Here is a 17,791-nt window from a genome sequence, read left to right as displayed (position 1 = left end):
AAGTGAGGAGAAAAATCTCATAACATCATCTGAGTTCCTGGATTATCTCTTGCAGAACCAATTTGTGAGGAAATTTAGAAAGAGGTTAGCATTTTCCCTTTTTACCAAGGTTACACAGAAGCCAACCTCAGTACGTGACACACAGAGACATGGAGCAAGGCAGAAAAGGCTGGCAAGAACAATTAAAACATTTTGTCCTCTCAGAGAATTACAGGTTTTTGGGAACACAGTGACACTTTCAGCTGTAACTCTCCGTCCTTCCTCACAGCACGGATCCAGACTTATTTAAGGAGCAAGGAAAGCTCTCTGAATGCAGTGCAGCTTCCAGAAGTACTCATGTAAACAAAATCAAGTGCACTAAAAGGCTATATGATAAATCATATAGCACCCAGAACCTGTAAGTCACCAAGGATGTTGATGACAGTAGGTAAAACAGTTCCTAAGGCAGTGGAAGAAATACCCTCCCATGGCAGTTCAGAGAGTGACCAGCAGGCAAGCAGCAGGGCCATATGCAAGTGCCCTCCCTATCTGTCCCTGAGCTCTGTAACTGTTCTACTTTGCATCACCACACAAGGAACCTAATGCAATTTCAGTTGCTATTGCACTGTTTCCATCTTAAAGGATGTACAATATGAAAACATCCAATACCTTTACTGTGTAGTTGAAGTGCTTTGCAGTTTGCATGAAACGGTGAAAGCCATCAGTTTCTTTAGTTGCTACAGTAAAAACTAGTAGTTTATCTGAGGGAGAAAAAAAAAAAAGAGGAATGTATATTAAAATGTTTTCAGGCCACAGCTCATAACAAGAAAATGCAAAGAACAGCACTGGATATGAGGTCTTTATGACTTGCCTGCATTTAATTCCAAGAGAGGAGGCAAATACAACATCATATTTTAGTCATGAGACATTATCAAATGAGAATTGCTATGGACAAGGGTGCTGTACTTAAAACTATCCTCAGGAAGGGGAAGTAAAGAAATCTACTCAGTACACAACTAGCTCAAGACATGAAAACAAAGCTAGTATGACTGCTGGACAGGAAAGACTCTTTAAAACGAAAACATTACTTTTCATTCTGAGCTGATCCTGCCTGTGACCTCTTGTCACAGGACTAAATGGCACCACAAAACTTCATCCAAACTCAGTTAAATCCCCTGAAAGCAAGTGGTTAATATTCTTCATGAAAACAACACAGAAAAACAACCGTGAAAACTAGTCTCCCAAAAGGTAGTGTTTAGTGCTTTTATGCCCTTGGGCAGAGACAAGACTATGGGGTGCTGTGGGTTTTTCTTTATTCGGAGCCTCTATCAATTACAGCAGTGCTATTTTTGCCTTCTTACTGCAGGCAGGTAAGTGACCATGCAATCAATTTCCTCTTCATACCCCAGTGATTTTTTACATAGTTCAAATGAAGTCAGGAATTCTCACTAAACAGTTTCTCAAATAAAGTACCAAACAACATTCAGCACCTTATATGATATGCTGGATAGTAGAGGTACATAACCCAAAGTTATGAGAATGACGGTTCCCCTGTCCAACACAGAGTATTTAATCAGACCAGCCTTGATCCCAGAGCACAATTTGGTCTGAGCTCAAGCAACAGCTGCCCTCTAAACACAGCCCATAAGATTAGTCCTTACAAGAAAGTAAAATGAATTGCCTTTAATGAGCATTCCAGACACAGTGCCACAGTGTTGCTTCACTTTCCCAAGAAACATCCTCTGGGTTTATCTTTACCAGCACAATAACATGAGCTAGAAGTGGCTGCTGTGTAAAATATTTTCATCAACCCTTCAGTCTTGTCCACTACCACAGACTTGGCAGCCCTCAGACACCTGAGGTGTCATCCCAAGTGCATTCAAATCAATCACCACTTGCCATTTTGTTTTACTTGATATCAGCAAATTTCACACACAAGACAATGATCTGCTTCCCATTTCCTGGAAGAAACGCACCTTCCAAGTTACTCTTGAGATGCTCTGCAGCCAAGTACAAGGTACTTCAAGTGTACCTCCATTCAATCACGCAAAAACACCCGTAAGAGTACATACATAGATTGCAGAGCAACAGTAACAATTATTCTAATGAAATTCAACTCTGTCTAAAATAGCCACAGCAGGCAAACTATGGAGACTAATGTCAGCAGCCTTTTACACTGAAATGAGGCCTAGATTCAGTCCTAGTCAACAGGTCACTCCCAACAATCAGGTCAGACAGCAGCCTGGCTGGTCCATCCTCAATTCCTGTTGTAATAGCTTATACAAAGAAAAGTAAGAATAAGACAAGCATATATGATGCTTTCTCTGCATTTTCTATCAGTCCCAGTTTATAGGCTTTCCTGACCTGGATCAGGTTTCCATTTATTCCAAAACACTCAATCCACTTTGTGACCTTGCTCTCACCTAGTCACTCCTTGAACTGATGTCACCTTTAAGAAGTGACAACACCATGTGCCCAATACCTACTCCACAAAAAACAATCTTCTGTGCCTTGACTGAGGCTCCTATAGTTTTTATCTGTCACTCAAGTGCCAGAACTCTCAAGAACTGAGAACTCAAATACTCAGAATTCTCCAAGTTCTTCAACTACATAAAACATCTCTACCTACCCCGCCCACCAGGCACAATTTTGTGCATTTCTCTCACATCCTGACAGATGTTGGTTGGTTGGGGCATTTTTAGCTCCTTTTCCTCACCTGTCCTAGTGAAGATACTAAACCAGACTAACTTTCCTGCAATAGAATACATAGGAAAGAACAAACTCAACTTGAACACCCACAAATTTTGGGAAGACAGTTTTGGATGATAAATTGCTCCACCTTTTTCCCACTTCAGTGCTAGCAAGAATCAGAATACCAAGAGTACATGTTCCTATGTGACCTATCTAGGTGAACCTGCTTCTGCACAGGGGTTGGACTAGGTGATCTCTAAAGGTCCCTTCCAATCCCTACCATTCTATAATTCTATGATCTCAGAGGGCCTTCACAGAGGATTCCAGTGCAATGTGTTCACAGACACACTGACTCACAGCAATAATGGTTCAATACGTCCAAAATCATTTATTCTAAAGGTTGTGTAATCTAAAGTAATTCTACAGGAGTCACCACAGAATGAATAGAGAACATGATATCTTATGCTATGACTAAAACAGAATTGAAGACAGAATAGGATAGAGGATTTTTCTCCATGGAACAGAGTAAGTTACAAATAGTTTTTTTGTCTAAGCATTGCATTTTCCAATGAGAGTGAACTGGAAAAATCTGGTCATATCAGACTGCATTGCCAAGCCAAGGGAATCCATTATTGAAAGTTTACTAGGTGACCAGTCAAGCACTGACTGTAACCATGGTATTTGGTTTGAGGTAGTCATGTTTCACACCTACCCTCTTCCTGGGGAATGCTAACAGTAAAGATTTCAAAAATGTATATTTGACAACATGAGGCAAATGACAAAATGTGGGCTGCTTCACATTCCTCCCATACTGACTACATCAAAGAAAGTATTAAATCAATGTACAAGTATAGTTTGGCAAGTAAAAAATAATCTACCGTTCTTTATGTGATATTGTTACTCTCTTTTAATGGAACACACAGTAATTCCACCTACACATTGTTCATGTATTTCAAGATTCACATGAAGTCTGGTATATCACTTGAATTTTGTGGAATATGAATAAAGAGAATGATGTGCCAAATTGTAAGAGATTTCAACCTAAATTATATATAATGGAGCTGAGCAAACCAAAAATGCAGTTTATATTGACATGAAACTTAAAAAAGAACCTGTATTCCACTCACAGCCTACAAAGCAGTTGAAGCAGGCTGCCTGAGTCAGGTTTGCAGTCACAGAAGCAGCTATTTTTATGAAGGTATTAATTCACACTGGAAAAGTGGGGTTTTTTTAGCATACATACCAATCTTGGGTTTGTTTTTTTAATTACAGATGAAGAGGTTTAAAAGGCTTTATTTCCATGTCTCTGCTGGACCACAAAATTTTAGGTGCATGCAGTACTTCAGTAAATTTTAAGTGTGGCAGAATCCTAAGTATAGCATTTAGAATCCATTTAGAATTAGAATTTCTTTATAGACTACTTAGTCTGTTTTGAGTCTTGGGGGTAGGCTGGTGGTTTTTTAGTTTGTTTGGGTTTGGGGTTTTTGTAGGGTTTTTTAAGAAATCTGAGTCTGACCAAAAAGCAGAGAAACATGCTTTTATTCTGCCCATAGCATATACAGATCGACAAGGCAAAGTACAACAAATGAGAGCTACCTTGGCACACTATAGAGGGTATTACTAACCTGTTGAGGAAAGCAGGACCATTCCCTCTAGCTAGTAATACATTACCAAAAAAAAAAAAAAAAACCCTAAAAAACAGAACATAATTTCTGTAAGCTCTTATGATTTTATTTAGATGGAAGTGACAACTTGTACCAATTTTACTGCAGATTCCCACCAAGCATAGCACAAGAAATACTTCTTTCTTCTGGTAGAAGTGAGCAAAGAGAATGCTTCTGACCACAAAATACTTCTGCAAATTCCCTTTTAACTTTTTAAATTTCATTCACTTGGAAAAAATCTATTCCTTATTTAGGTACAACAACCTCATAGAACATCTGTCCCATTTATGTCTAAGCAATACAAATCCCAAGTGGCTTTCATGAACTCACAAGAGTGTCAACGTGCAAGTACACCACAAATCCCAGGGGAGTAAGTTTACCAAAGTGCTATTTCCATTTCAGGATGTGCTCAGCTACATCTATTTTAGCTGCAGCCACCGAATACTCTTGCTGTGAGGAGCAGGTTTGATCCCACAAGCCCCTGTGCAGAGGTTCTGTGCAGCACCAGAGCCCTTACCACAAGCCAAGTTGCAGGCAAACACTGCACTGAGAGGTTGAGAGCCAGGCCCGGACTTGCCAGCAGCATAGCTGCACCGTGCCATGGCTCCATCTGTGCAACAAGAACCCAGGTGGATGGAGCAGCAGACCTCAAGTTTCCACTGTGGCCCAGTACTCCCCAGTGAGTGAGCCACAAAATTCTCAGTATTTGCAAAAACTCCAAGTACAGATAGACATGGTTCCTGCTTCACCATACACTTTGGCACAAACCCTTGCCTGCCTTCCACCCAGGCCTCTACTCTAAGGAGTTGCACTGTATGGTCTTACATATAGACTTGAGCTATCCAGTTCCTTAAGTCCAGCTATTCCCCTCACACGAGGGGCTGTATACACACTCACAGTAATATTTTGACAAACAGTAACAGCATTCCCAAAAAGCAAACATACATGAAACCAAGACCAGAGGAGATGGTCACAGCCCTCCCCCTGTGCAGGGTACTGGGATGCCACAGAAGGTATGGGCTCACCCAGCACACAGCCTGCCAGAGACATCTTGGCAGACACTGGAAGGGATTACCAAGCTTGGCATTTATTTCCACAAGTTAAGTCAGCTTGTGTAAAAAGGAAATGCAAACCCTATACTGAAGTTCAACAGGAAGGCATGAAAAAAAAAATCTCTGAAGAGCTTCATGCCAGGTATGAGGGTGCTAAAGTTACTAGAGTACAATTATTCCAGACAGCTTCCTGGTAGTTACATTCACAAAACAGCTGTTCTGTTTTGAAAACAAGCCTAAGAGAGCAGGCATTTGGCCAAGAAAAGTATATCCAGTGACAAACAGAATTCATTTTTACATGCAAATTAGGAAACCCCTTAGCACTCAAGTTGTGAAAGACAACACTGCATACAGAGCACACACAACATACTAGGAAATCCAATGCAGGTTTATCAAAACATCTCATCTCTCTCAATCTTTTGTGCTGCTACTATCAAGTATCTGACTGCATCATAAATATTTATTTCCAGAAACAGGAACTATAAACCAGAGCCTTTGTCTTGGTGCACTGCCTGGCAAGGTCTCAGCCAGGAATTGCCATGGCAGGACTGCTTTAAGCAGTGACCTCTCTCCTTGTACTTTGGCAAAGAAGTACACAAAGAACTGCAGTCAGTCCTCGCACACCCACATGGTTCTTATTTATCTTGAATGAACCCTGACAGAGATTACTACATAATTTCTACCAGGGATTGTGGGCACTAGTACAGTAGCTTCAGAGCAGCCAAAACTGAGGATATTGCTCACAGCCACACAGGAGCTGACATTTAGTCTTTGGATTCAAAATGCTGTGGACTTCTCTGGAGTAGGAGTGAGCTATGAGATCAAAGGACATCTGTTCATGGTACCACATTATGCCATTAAAATCTATCTCTATCTTTAAAACTGGCATCTTCTAATGGTAAACAAATGATGTTTGGTTCCTGGAATACAGTTTTTTCCATATTCTAGTGTCTACATAAAATAGTGTACTTTCCTGTTTGCAGATTACATCCCACCCAGAACTGCTCAACAGAGTAACAACTGTGCATCAACCTCTTAATCAAATGAGCCAAGACATGTACAATGGCAAAATAATGCACCAAATTTCCCAGCAAACAAATAAACAGTTGACAGAGAACATGGAAAAAATCTGGGAACTAAAAACCTGTTAGGAATACTTCCATGTATTTTAAAAATAGATACATACATATTGTCAAAGAAAGGTCAGTAATCTTGGCAGTGATTTGCATGACCTTAAATCTAAGGCATATGTTTGGCAGATACCTGGAAGAGAATGTGGATAAGATGGATATTTGAAGAGGCTCACAGATTAATCCAAGCCTACTAATTAAGTGATATATTTGTGTCTACTTAACTTGCCTTACATCACACAGGAGCATGCTGCTTCATCACTGGAGGGACACACTAAACCACAACACAACTGAAAGTGTTTTCAGCCTGGCTTCTTCCTACTACACTTCCAGAGTACACTAATGAAGAACGTTCAAAAGTAAGCTAAACTGAGAAGGAGCTGTCAGGGTGACAGTAAATAGCCCCAACTAACAGCAAACTTTTGATTGCGTTTCTGTTATTATTTATTGGTAGGTTTCTGGTAGGTGTCTGGGGTTTATTAATCTGATCTTTATATTATACAGTCAACTTGTATTCCATACAGAACACTACTCTGCAGGCCCTCACTCACCCCACAGCTTGAGTAGCAAGAGAAATAGACTAGTTTTCCAAGTCCCATTAACTGTAGCCATGATCACCTTATAAGACTGGATCCTCTGTAATTTAATAGCATGATGGGATTGCTGTTAAAAAAATATCCTTCGAGGAGAGGCTAAATATACTTCAAAACTCACACAGGAATGAAAAGTGGTAAGATTTAAAACAGAAGATTAAATTAGAATTAACACATAGCAAGTTAAGGACAAACTGCCAAATGCATAGTACATACTGATTTCCTATACCAATACACATTCTTCTATGAGAGATGGATTTCTATGAACCAATGCTTCAAACAAATCTTAAAGGCCAGATTTTGAAGTATCAGATCTTCCTGTACAAATATTCTTTGAAAGTTTTGTCTGTTTTCCTCTTTATCATAAACCTCCTCTTAATCACTACACTTCAATATGTCTTACTGCAAAATATGAAGAGCAGAAAAAACATCCTTTATGTAATTTACAAAAAAGTTGGAGATTATTCTTGGCTAATTAGTAGCAGACTTGAACCTTCTCCACTTTCAATCAAACACATTAAACCAAATAGAAGTGTATCTTTTGATAGTATAACCATAGTTATTGAAGAACTAATTCAGGCACACAAGTATCACCTCAGCTACCACCTGATCCTCAAAACATTTCAACCTGCAGAAAGGAAAATATATTCCTGCCTTTAAGCTGTTGCAAACAGTTTATGACCACAAGTGGCATTCATGGTTATTAAGAATCACTGAATGCATGTGCTGTCCATGGATAATCCTTCCTGTACTACTCCAGGTTATTTGTAGACCTTGCTGAAGTCACAGAGCAACAGCTACTGGCATCAAAACTCCCAACACTGTCCCAACACAGGGAACAGAACTGGTAAAGGCAGAAGTTTTCAGAAGCTGTCTAGGGAAAGAAATACAGGGTGTATAATTTCCCAGTTTCAGTTACATTTTAATAGCTAGTACTGTTGCACACTCAGTAAATGTTGCCTGTTACAGTTTTAAAGGAACAAAGAAGCTGGATTAGCAGAAACGCATGCTTATATTAAGCAAATGCTGTTCTGAATTTTGTTACAGTGTAGAATTTATTCTAGAATAGCACAGCCCTTAGACAGGACACTATTTTTTTTTTCCTTTTCTACAAACTGAATTCAAATATAAGTATTCCAAGACTTAGAAACTGATTCCTATTATTGGGAATATAAGTATTCCAAGACTTAGAAACAAGGTTCCCATTATTGTTAAACATCATCTACAAGTTAAATCCATTGATGAAGAGGTGAACAGTGTTGTAGCAACTGTGCATTTGAAAGTCTGTTAAGAAAATACTGAAGTTCTCAAGCAAAGTAACTGTCCTGTGCTTTAATTCACAGTGTCCAGGGATTTGGATAGGCATTTCTCTCTTCCATGTACACTGATTCAAATGGCAAGCCTGCTGAGCTGTTGCTTACTGCCTACCTTTTATCACATCGTTTCTGATGTCACATAGATACAGTGCCTAAAAATCTTTACAGGGAAATTATCAGCTGTTGAATAGAGACAGTTCTAAAAGAAATATTAAAAGACAACACTCACACACTATACCTGTAACTATTTTTCTGTATATGCACATATACATACACACACATTCAGAAAAAGATTAGCACTTACTCCAATATTGATATACAACTGATTTCAGAAAATGTTTGAAAGCTGATTCTGTTTCTGCTTTTAATTAATTTCCTTTTAATTTAGTAGTATTGAATATATAGTCAACAAGAGCTCATTAAGACCTATATGTGCACTCATCAATCATTCACACCAGTCCTGGGTGCAGTGCTGGCCAGTGCCGAGGCCCACACTCTAATGCAAGATTTCCTTATTTTGATAGCTGAACAAAACCAGACACAGGCAGCAGTAGTCAAGACTTTTTCCATCAGCTTTGGCAGACTTGGATGAGACACTGTTTACTGAATCAGTTATTCTGTAGTAAAGCAAAGACAGTTCTTCAGTTCCCAGATAAGAAAAAAAACTGTTTGTAAATGACATCATTGCCATGCACAAAGCAACTCCTCCAACAAGAGCTGCCTAACTTCCTGACAAGCAGGGAACAGATCAGGTTACAGCTGTTTATTAGTGCCCAGATAGCAATCAAACCACAAAAATTTTCTGCAGAGTGGGAGCGGATGGAGTCATGGCACAGACTGGGTCTTGCTTGAACGCATCGATTGGATGGCCCTGCTATAAACTGTCATCAGGGCTGTGCAGCTGAGAGTGGGACACAATTAACATCAGCTGTCTAAGTGAGAAAGTTTACTCAGCTTCTGCCTTTTGTAGCCTTGCCCTCTCTCTCTCCCTCATAAATATGTATCTAAAAGAAAAGCATGCCTCTTCTTAAGCTGTTGTTTAACAAATCCAGCTGTTTAAATAGAGCCATCACATACAGCACTAGACATTGTTAAAGTATATTTTCCAAAAATTCATCTAATCAATCCATCAATGAAACTCAGAAGCTAAGATTTGCAATAACAGTTTCTCCTTAGACTAATCTTTGCTTAAAAAAAAAAAATGGAGCTGGACCCAGAGTAATCATGAAGACACCTAACTGTCCTTCATGCCTGCACCACGGTTCCTTCAATGGTTGCCAGTGGATGTTACCAGCTCAGTAAGTCAGTTTACTTGAAAAAGCTGCCCTGCAGCTTCACATCTGCCCCAACATCCAGATACCAGACACGCAAAATTCTACAAAGAAACACAGGCCATGTAACACTGAAAGGCGGGGGGGAGAACCCCATACATTTCAAAGATTGATTTTCTGTGTGATGCAGCAACTTAAACTCCGCACTTGTGAGGTACAGGTAGTGCCCCAACTTGAACAACTCAAATCATGAAATTCCTTCACATCATGACATTCTGTCCTAGTCCTGACAAAAGACACCATAACATGTCACGTATGACATAGATTTAGAGATGCTTTTCACATTGGACACTTGACCCAGCAACTTTAGTTAAGTTTATTGGCCTGTTTCTGATCCAACACGTGTGCAATTGCTTTACAGTGATGTGAAACAAAATTAGTAAACTGTTTATGAGGATAGCTTAAGGAAACATTTTGCTGTATTAAAGTTTCATGTGAACTACAAAACTAAAGATAAACAATCCTTCTTTACTTAAAAAAAATACAACAGCAATTCTAGCAGATGCAGATTATTTTCTGCACAGATTATTTCAGTGAGAACCCCTAACACACTGGGTACATTAACAGGCTTACAAGTACAGAGTTAATTCTCAGAATTAATTTCTTCAGTATTTCTCTTTTTTTCTTTCCTATAGTTTGTTTGTGCTAATTACAAATAGCACACTTCAGCTTTAAAATCATAATTGCAGTTACATTACAAGAATGAGTACCACCATCAAAAAGGACTCCCGACTCCCTACTCCCCTGCCTTTTATTCTCTATGTCTATCTTCTAAAACAATATATGCCATGGATCAAAAGATTTGCAAATTGTCTGAGAAGAAATCCTGGAATACTTTCAAAGGGCAGACCATGAGAGTTGGTGACTCAACTACTAAAATAAAAGGGGCTTCTTCAGAATTATCGTATGAATTTGAATGTAGAATTTTAAGCCAAGGCAGGGTTCTACTATTTAGCCTTAAACTATTAAGGAAACTGGTCTGTAATTACTTTGTATTCTGCTACAAAAATAGTCATGTGTTTTAAAAGAAATTATACAGTAATCCACAATATCTTTAATTTTGGTTCAAGCAGAAACACAATGAAGTGATCAAATAGGTCAACTGTATAATTTGTCAACAATTTTAAAATTTCAGCAATTGGTATGTACCTAAGCTTCTACAGTCTCAGTGTAGAGACACACATCCACTGAGAACATGGACAAGCCAGATTACTCTGATCAAAAAAAAAAAAAAACCTTTACTGTTTCATTAGTAGACTTGTCATTTGTTTGGTTTTCCTTCTACTACAAATTGTAAAAATAATTCTATCTCCTGAAAAAGAAACATATCTGGGATGAAGCAGTAACTTTACATATTTAGCAACCTCATGACCAATATAATCCTTATTTTGCAAACTGGAGTCACCTTAGGGAAATATTCCAGAAGCAGTTCTATTAAACCAACTAAAATCACTTGTGGTGGCAGGCCGTGCTCGCAAGCACGTATTCCTTGATGACTGTCATTTATTCTCTAGACCCACAGCATTCCTACAACTACACACACATTCCTGCTACTGGTTTGTTTGGTCAAGTTGTGTTTCATGCTGGAGAGGACCATGCTCTATGTTCAAATGAAAATATTTTTCACTTTCAAACTTGTTTGCCTTGCAACTGGTCACTCAAAAACTGTAATAAAACCTTACATTTTAAATTAAACCAAGAATGCCTTCATTGCAATCATACTTACTCTTCACAACAATGGAATTCACTTGAGCAGTGTATCAAGTAACTTACATTTTTCAGACTAGCAGCTCTACACAAATGGAAAGATACTGGTTTTGATTACACAATGTAATGTTGCTAATTCAACAGATGAACTAAACACTTCCCCATTAAGAGACTGAGTCACTTTTGCCTAAGTAAGCAGCAGTGAATTAAAAAGCCAAGAGCTCAGACATAAATCATGACTCCAGAATATGCCACCAATGCAAAAAAAAAAAAAAAAAAAACCAAACCCAAAACTTTGAGAAATAATGTTGGTTCAGATCCTCCACAGAAACCCATTTCACACAAAACCATGGTGGTCACTTTGCCATACCTTTGCACTGCAATTGACAGCCTCAAATAGTAATGATAAACGTTACAACTGTTTTACTTTCTCTTGTTTTAATTACAAATGCATTTTACAGTCAAAGTGGCAGGGATCTTATCTAATCCCACTGCAAAGCACAGAAAGAAACAATATCATATCCACCACTGTGGTCTACCTCAATGGGTTATTTGTTCCTTCCACCTAAAGAACGAAAGAAAAGTCTGGCCAAAAATGGGTTTTTTTTATTTTTTTAATTTTATTTTGCAACAGAGACTGGCATTGTGCAGCCTTCTAAACCAGTGTGCTAAGAACAACTCAAGACTGCCAACTCTGGGTGTTTTCAAGAACAAGTATTTTCAAGGGAAAAATACACGACGGAAGAATGACTTTGCAGCTCTGCACACGTTGTTATTCACCATTTATTTCAAAGCTGGAGCCTAAAGGTATCTATGAGAGCAATCATTACCTATCTGAAGTGGTGTACACCGATGCTACATACATTCTCAAATACTCATCAGGGAGGCAGGATGATGGTGCACCCAAACACAGTCTCCTGCTGGGTTCAACCTGTCTGTCACTACCTTTACCCTTTACCTTAAGAGAGACAGGTGGCAGCTTTTTCATACAATCCTCACAAAAAAGGCATAAAGCTCCCTAGAGACCTAGTTTTTTTCCCCAAGACAGATTTCTGTAACAGTTTCAGATACTGTGGTGACAACATGGGACAAAACTAGCAGCTGAAGAGGGGAAAGAAACAGAAAGTGAGGCAGAGAAACAGCAGCAGGCATAGAGTGCTCTACTTAACAGCCTCTTCTCCACCATGCAAGCCAAGTCTTTCAGTACTTCTGGTAAGTATATCAAGATGGCTGAATCAGCCAATTTCTTTGTGCACCACAGGCGTGTCAGAAGGAAAGGTCTATTGATTGCTTGCTGTCACTCAGAGAAATCATTTTGGCTGAACCCCAACAATTCCACAGAAATGTCAACAGTACACACTTTATTTCCAAGTGAAGCCTTGTACAGCTAGACCAGTCAGCAATCACTGCTTGAAAAGTTTGTGACCAGCATCTGACAGATGCTGGGTGAACAAAAGCCTGTTGGCTCCGAGTGCTCTCATAGCCTTCCACCTGGGCATGCTCTGGAAAGCCAGTCACACTGCCAGAACCCTCTCCATGAAAAACTCCCTCCCAACCCATCATTCCATCGCTCACGTTTTGGGAGCATAGACAGGCAGCAACAAACCGTGGGGCCTAACTCAAAACCTACCCATTTGTCACCATTACAACAGGCAGCCTGAACGCTTCAGTGCAGCTGCGCTCTACCCAGCCAAATCCCCACAGCCACTCTGGGGAACAGACACAAAGGTGGCAAAGCCATTTCTTATTCAAACTGATGATTAATAAAACATCTTAGGTAGGAACACCATTTATGTCCATTGCTGAGAGTGGTGTCTGCTACTAGCACAATGACAAATGTCTTTTCCACTTGCTCTCCACACATCCTGAATGCATTAAACCATAAGCAACGTGCACATAGCAAGTATGGCACAACAGAAATATTGTAACATCTTGTTTTAACAGGAAACTTTTGTATCTGCACCATACAGGAGTCAGAGTTTCACAGCTTAACAGTGCTGGTCTCTGTGACTGCTTGAAACATAAGCCTGTGGCAAAGGAGCACAGGACAGATTTCCGCAAATACAGTTTGCAACAGGGCTACACTGACTGTTCATTACTCAAGTGACTACTGCTGTGCAACAGGCAGTTCTCTTGCTATAACTTTTCCAAGCCTTTCTGAGCAAAGCAGTAAAGCCTGGCAAGCTGGTTTCAGACCCAGCTTATTTCTAAAACAAGCAATGCTAATGGACCACTTTAAAATCCATCAGGCAAACAGTGTCTTTGCCTGCTGCTTCAGACCAAGTTGTATAAAGTATCAAGGGACTAAAAATTATAAAAACACAGACTCCTAGTGCTGGAGGCACAGTAAGGTCTGCCCCTCTTCAAGCAACACAGCACAGACTCAGGGAAAAGATATAAGGGTTAAAAAAAAATTAATAGTTTCCTGTGTAAATACCTAAATATAAATGCATCAATGCTTTGTAGCTCTCCACTTTGTGTAGCATCATTTTAATTATATAGACTAGACACAGTGGCCCACTTCTAGTTTGCTGAATCCTACAATGCTGTCTGGATGCACTCTCTACTTTTCACAGTTCTGAACGTCAGCATGATTAAAGAAAAATCTTTACCACGTCTGCTACTAGCTCAGATCAGGTTGAGATCTCACATATTAACAGTGTGGTTTAAAAAAAAAAAAGCATTATTTGAATGTAAATGTTTGAGAAAGTATTAATGCGGTTTCAACAACCAATTTCCAAAGGAGTTTGACTTGCAATCTCACTGCCTTTACGACAGGCGTAGGAGCTCGACTTTCTACTCACCACATTCCCCCCCCCTAGGCTGCACCTCCATGGAACAGTGAAAGTTCAGTAATGCTCACACGCCCCTGACAGACTGCGAACCACAGTGCACATCATAACCTTCAAAGAAATCCTCTGAACGACTAAAAACAGCAAAGCATTAAGAAAACTGGAAATGAGAAGCTCATTGAGTAGAGTCTGGTATTCATCAACACTTTTTTTTTAATAAAAATATTTCTTTTAACACTAGTTATCAACCAAGTCAGCACTTTTCTTATCCCAATTAAAACTTGCTGTCAGAGGCTGCTTCTCAAAAAAGGAGGCTCCTTCTGCACACCAGAAGAATATTAAGCTACATATTAAAAATAACTTGATTACATTCTTGAGTAGACGAGTCAAAAAATGAAACTATTTTTGATTTCATGCAGTAATAATCTAGTAGGATGAAATACCTTTTTATGCCTAGAATGGAAATTACAAGTACAGATTCTAAAACAGTTCAAAATTTTGGCATATAGTTGGACATCCATGTGCTTGGACACCTCTCTCTGAGAGAATTTCCTGTACACATTCTTTTATTTTACAGGCTGAAGATAAAATTTCTGTCTATCTTCTGGCTCCTTGAAGCTAAAGTGACTACAAAACATGAGCAGAAAGTGAGTGAGCTTCTGAGGGACGGCAAGGGGCACTGAAGTCTCCAGCTGCCTTTTACATTTAGTAGTAAACTTCGCCAGCAGTTCCTACAGTTTAGAGAATGACGCTATCCTTTTCCCAGCATGGAAAAACATGTTCATCAACACCTTGTCTCAGGGAAAGAGAAGGGAAGGGTGGAGTAGAATCAGGAAGACCCACTTCCCATTAAGGAACATTTTTCAAGGGGGGTCATGCATCTACTCGCACCGGCGGCTTGGCACTTTCAGCCAAGCGGTTCCGTTCGACAGCAACCTGGGGAGCCTTGTCCTGGTCGCCGCCGCAGCCCTCTCCCGCACCGCCCAAGCGGCATTCTAAACTGCGGAGCGGAGTGGGATGGGGTAAATGTAAAACAACATAATAAATGGGGAAAGCCACGGCTTCCAGTGTCCGCAGAGGAGCCGGGAGGGCTCTCCCTTTCTGGCGGATGTTACCGAGCCGGGAGGCACAAAGGCGCCGGTATCGCCGGGCCGGCAGGGCATCCCCTGACACCTCCCACGGCCGGCGGGACCGCGAGGGACCGCACCGCGGGGCTCCGCCATCGCTCCCCAACTCCCGCGCTGCGCCGCCCCGCACCTCACCTGTGGGCCCGGGCCGCCGCTCCGCCGCCGCCGGCAGCGCCAGGGCCAGCAACAGCGGCAGGAGCAGGCGCGGCGGCCGGGCGCCGCTCCACGCCATCTTCGTCCTCCGCACCCACCGGCCTGCCGCCGCTCCCCGCGCCGCCAGCCCCGAGAGCGGGCGGGAAAGGGGGCGGGGGTGGAAAACGAGGAGGAAAACCGGTGCCTGGGGAGCCGCCGCACCCGAGCTGCCGCTCCTCCTCCGCTGCGGGCACGGGCGAAGGACGCTGCCGCCCGCCCCAGACTTTATACGGCAGTGGGAGGACCCGGGAAGCGAAGGCACCCGGCGGCGCAACAGAAGCCACTTCTGACCGCCGCTGCTGGGTGCACGCTGTTGCTACTGCCGCTGCCGGGGGAGGGGCGGGCGGCCCGGCCCCGCCTCGGCCTCCGCCGCCAGGGCCGCTGCCGGAGGTGCGCGGCGCTGTACACGACGGGGCAGGACGGAGGGAGAGAGCGGCCGGGGCGATCGGGAGCGCGGACTCGGCTGCTCTGCCGGGTCGAGGCTGTCGGGGCGCAGCGCAGTGCCTTCGTTCGCGGTACCTGCCGAGATGCGAGGCCGAGTTGTTGTTGGAGTCCCGCTCCTGGAAACATTCTCGTCGGTGCTGCCCGCATGGGGAATTGTGCTCACTGTCTAAACCTTGTCAGTGGCTTCATTGGCCGCCATTATGCCACGATAAATATATCTCAAAATAGAATGTTGTTCGGGAGATTGTGAGCAGATAAAGTTGTTACTTCACTAACCAACACGAAACAATCCAACCTTTTCTCATGGGACTCTTGTTATCGGGGCTGCACTGAGCATTTGATGGACTTTAAAATGACATCCGTGACAAACACTACCATCATTTTATCATCCAGGTTTCCATAAAGGAACACAGTTCATTACACTAACACACAGAACTACTATACATTTATTATTAAAAAAAACACCTAAGAAATCCCCAAATTGCTAAAGGCAAGCACAATGAAGATACAGGTATTGTTGCTCACCTCTACTTACTTTCCTATTGCAATACAAAATGTATGTGAGACAATACTGTAAACAATAGTTTAAATGTTTAGAAGTAATATAAAATTATGAAAGCAGATGTCAGCCTATTGGAATCAGTGTGGATTTGCACCTTGGAAATATTTGATGACCAAAGGCAAAATCCCAAACAAAAACTAGTGCTGAAAGCAGGATTAATGTATTTGAGGCCCACATATATAATCATCAAATAGGCACCTCATTTTTTATCCTAAATGCCTCTATGGGCCTAACAGATGTGCTTTCTTGGAGCCACATTCAAAAGAAAAAAAGAGAGAAAGAAGGGAAAAGTTGACCTTGGCTACTGCAGCTGTTAGAACTGCATGCTTTTGTTTGGAATCCAGACTAGAAATCAAACCTAGCATCATGTGCCTAGATGCTTTTATGGTTAATTAGGAGAGCTCATTCTTTCTGGACCAGGCAGTACACACAGCAGGAAGGGAAGTAGAGCAAACCAGAGAAAAGGACTGGGTCCTTGATCCGAAGGAGCTCCTAGAAGAGAGAAGGCACTGGAAAGTAGCAATTGGGAAATAATGAAAATGCATTAATGCAGTGATGAAGTTGCAATTGTCATCTATAGCATAAATAGAAAAGACCCACCAGTTCTTGGGCAATTACTCGTGACCTACTTTCTCCTACCACCTCTGTAAAGCACGTGGAGATTCACCAAAGAACAACTATCTTTTGAGTGCAGACAGTATGACCACTTTTATGCACACATCTGTGAATGACCTCACTCTTCAAAGAACTAGCATTACTGCTGCTGATCAACATAAGTAGGTACATAGACTGCATTAGCTGAAAGCATGTAATGCTGTCACTGGGATGATACTGCAAGTACTTTTATCTTCACTGTAAAAAAACCCACCAAGTTCAAGATTTTGAATAAGAAATTTGACCTATGATAAATGAGGTGGAAAAAATAGTATTGCAGCTATAGTTTTAATATAGAAAACAGGTAAATAAGCATTTCAAACAAGGTCCTGAACAGATAAAATCTCACCTCAGATCCAGAACAGCTTAACAGTAACACTCATACTTGTAGATTACAAAGAAAGTCTAATTACAAAGCTGAAAAAATAACTAATTGAAAAGGAATTAATTCACAGGAGACATAGAGCACAACACCATCAACCATGAAAAAGCTGACAGACTACTTCAATAAAGTCTGAGAGGAAAAAGACAGGACTCTTGGACAATATTTCAGAATA

At 41.1% G+C, this 17,791-nt stretch overlaps 1 protein-coding gene across 1 annotated transcript in view; it reads right to left on the bottom strand.

Annotated features, from left to right (window-relative positions):
- The window catches only part of PLOD2 (procollagen-lysine,2-oxoglutarate 5-dioxygenase 2), a 53,693-nt gene extending 37,835 nt beyond the window's left edge, over positions 1-15,858 (bottom strand). The window contains exons 1-2 of the mRNA XM_062005945.1: positions 15,518-15,858; positions 649-740 (exon numbers count right to left, since the gene is read on the bottom strand). Coding sequence (XP_061861929.1) covers positions 649-740; positions 15,518-15,614 — 189 coding nt within the window. The 5' untranslated portion in view covers positions 15,615-15,858. The remainder of the gene's footprint in view (positions 1-648; positions 741-15,517) is intronic.
- Between the last annotated feature and the right edge of the window lie 1,933 nt (positions 15,859-17,791).

This window comes from Colius striatus, chromosome 12 (genome assembly GCF_028858725.1).
Source record: "Colius striatus isolate bColStr4 chromosome 12, bColStr4.1.hap1, whole genome shotgun sequence".
Lineage (NCBI taxonomy): Eukaryota > Metazoa > Chordata > Aves > Coliiformes > Coliidae > Colius > Colius striatus.
This window is presented reverse-complemented; position numbering and strand designations above follow the sequence as displayed.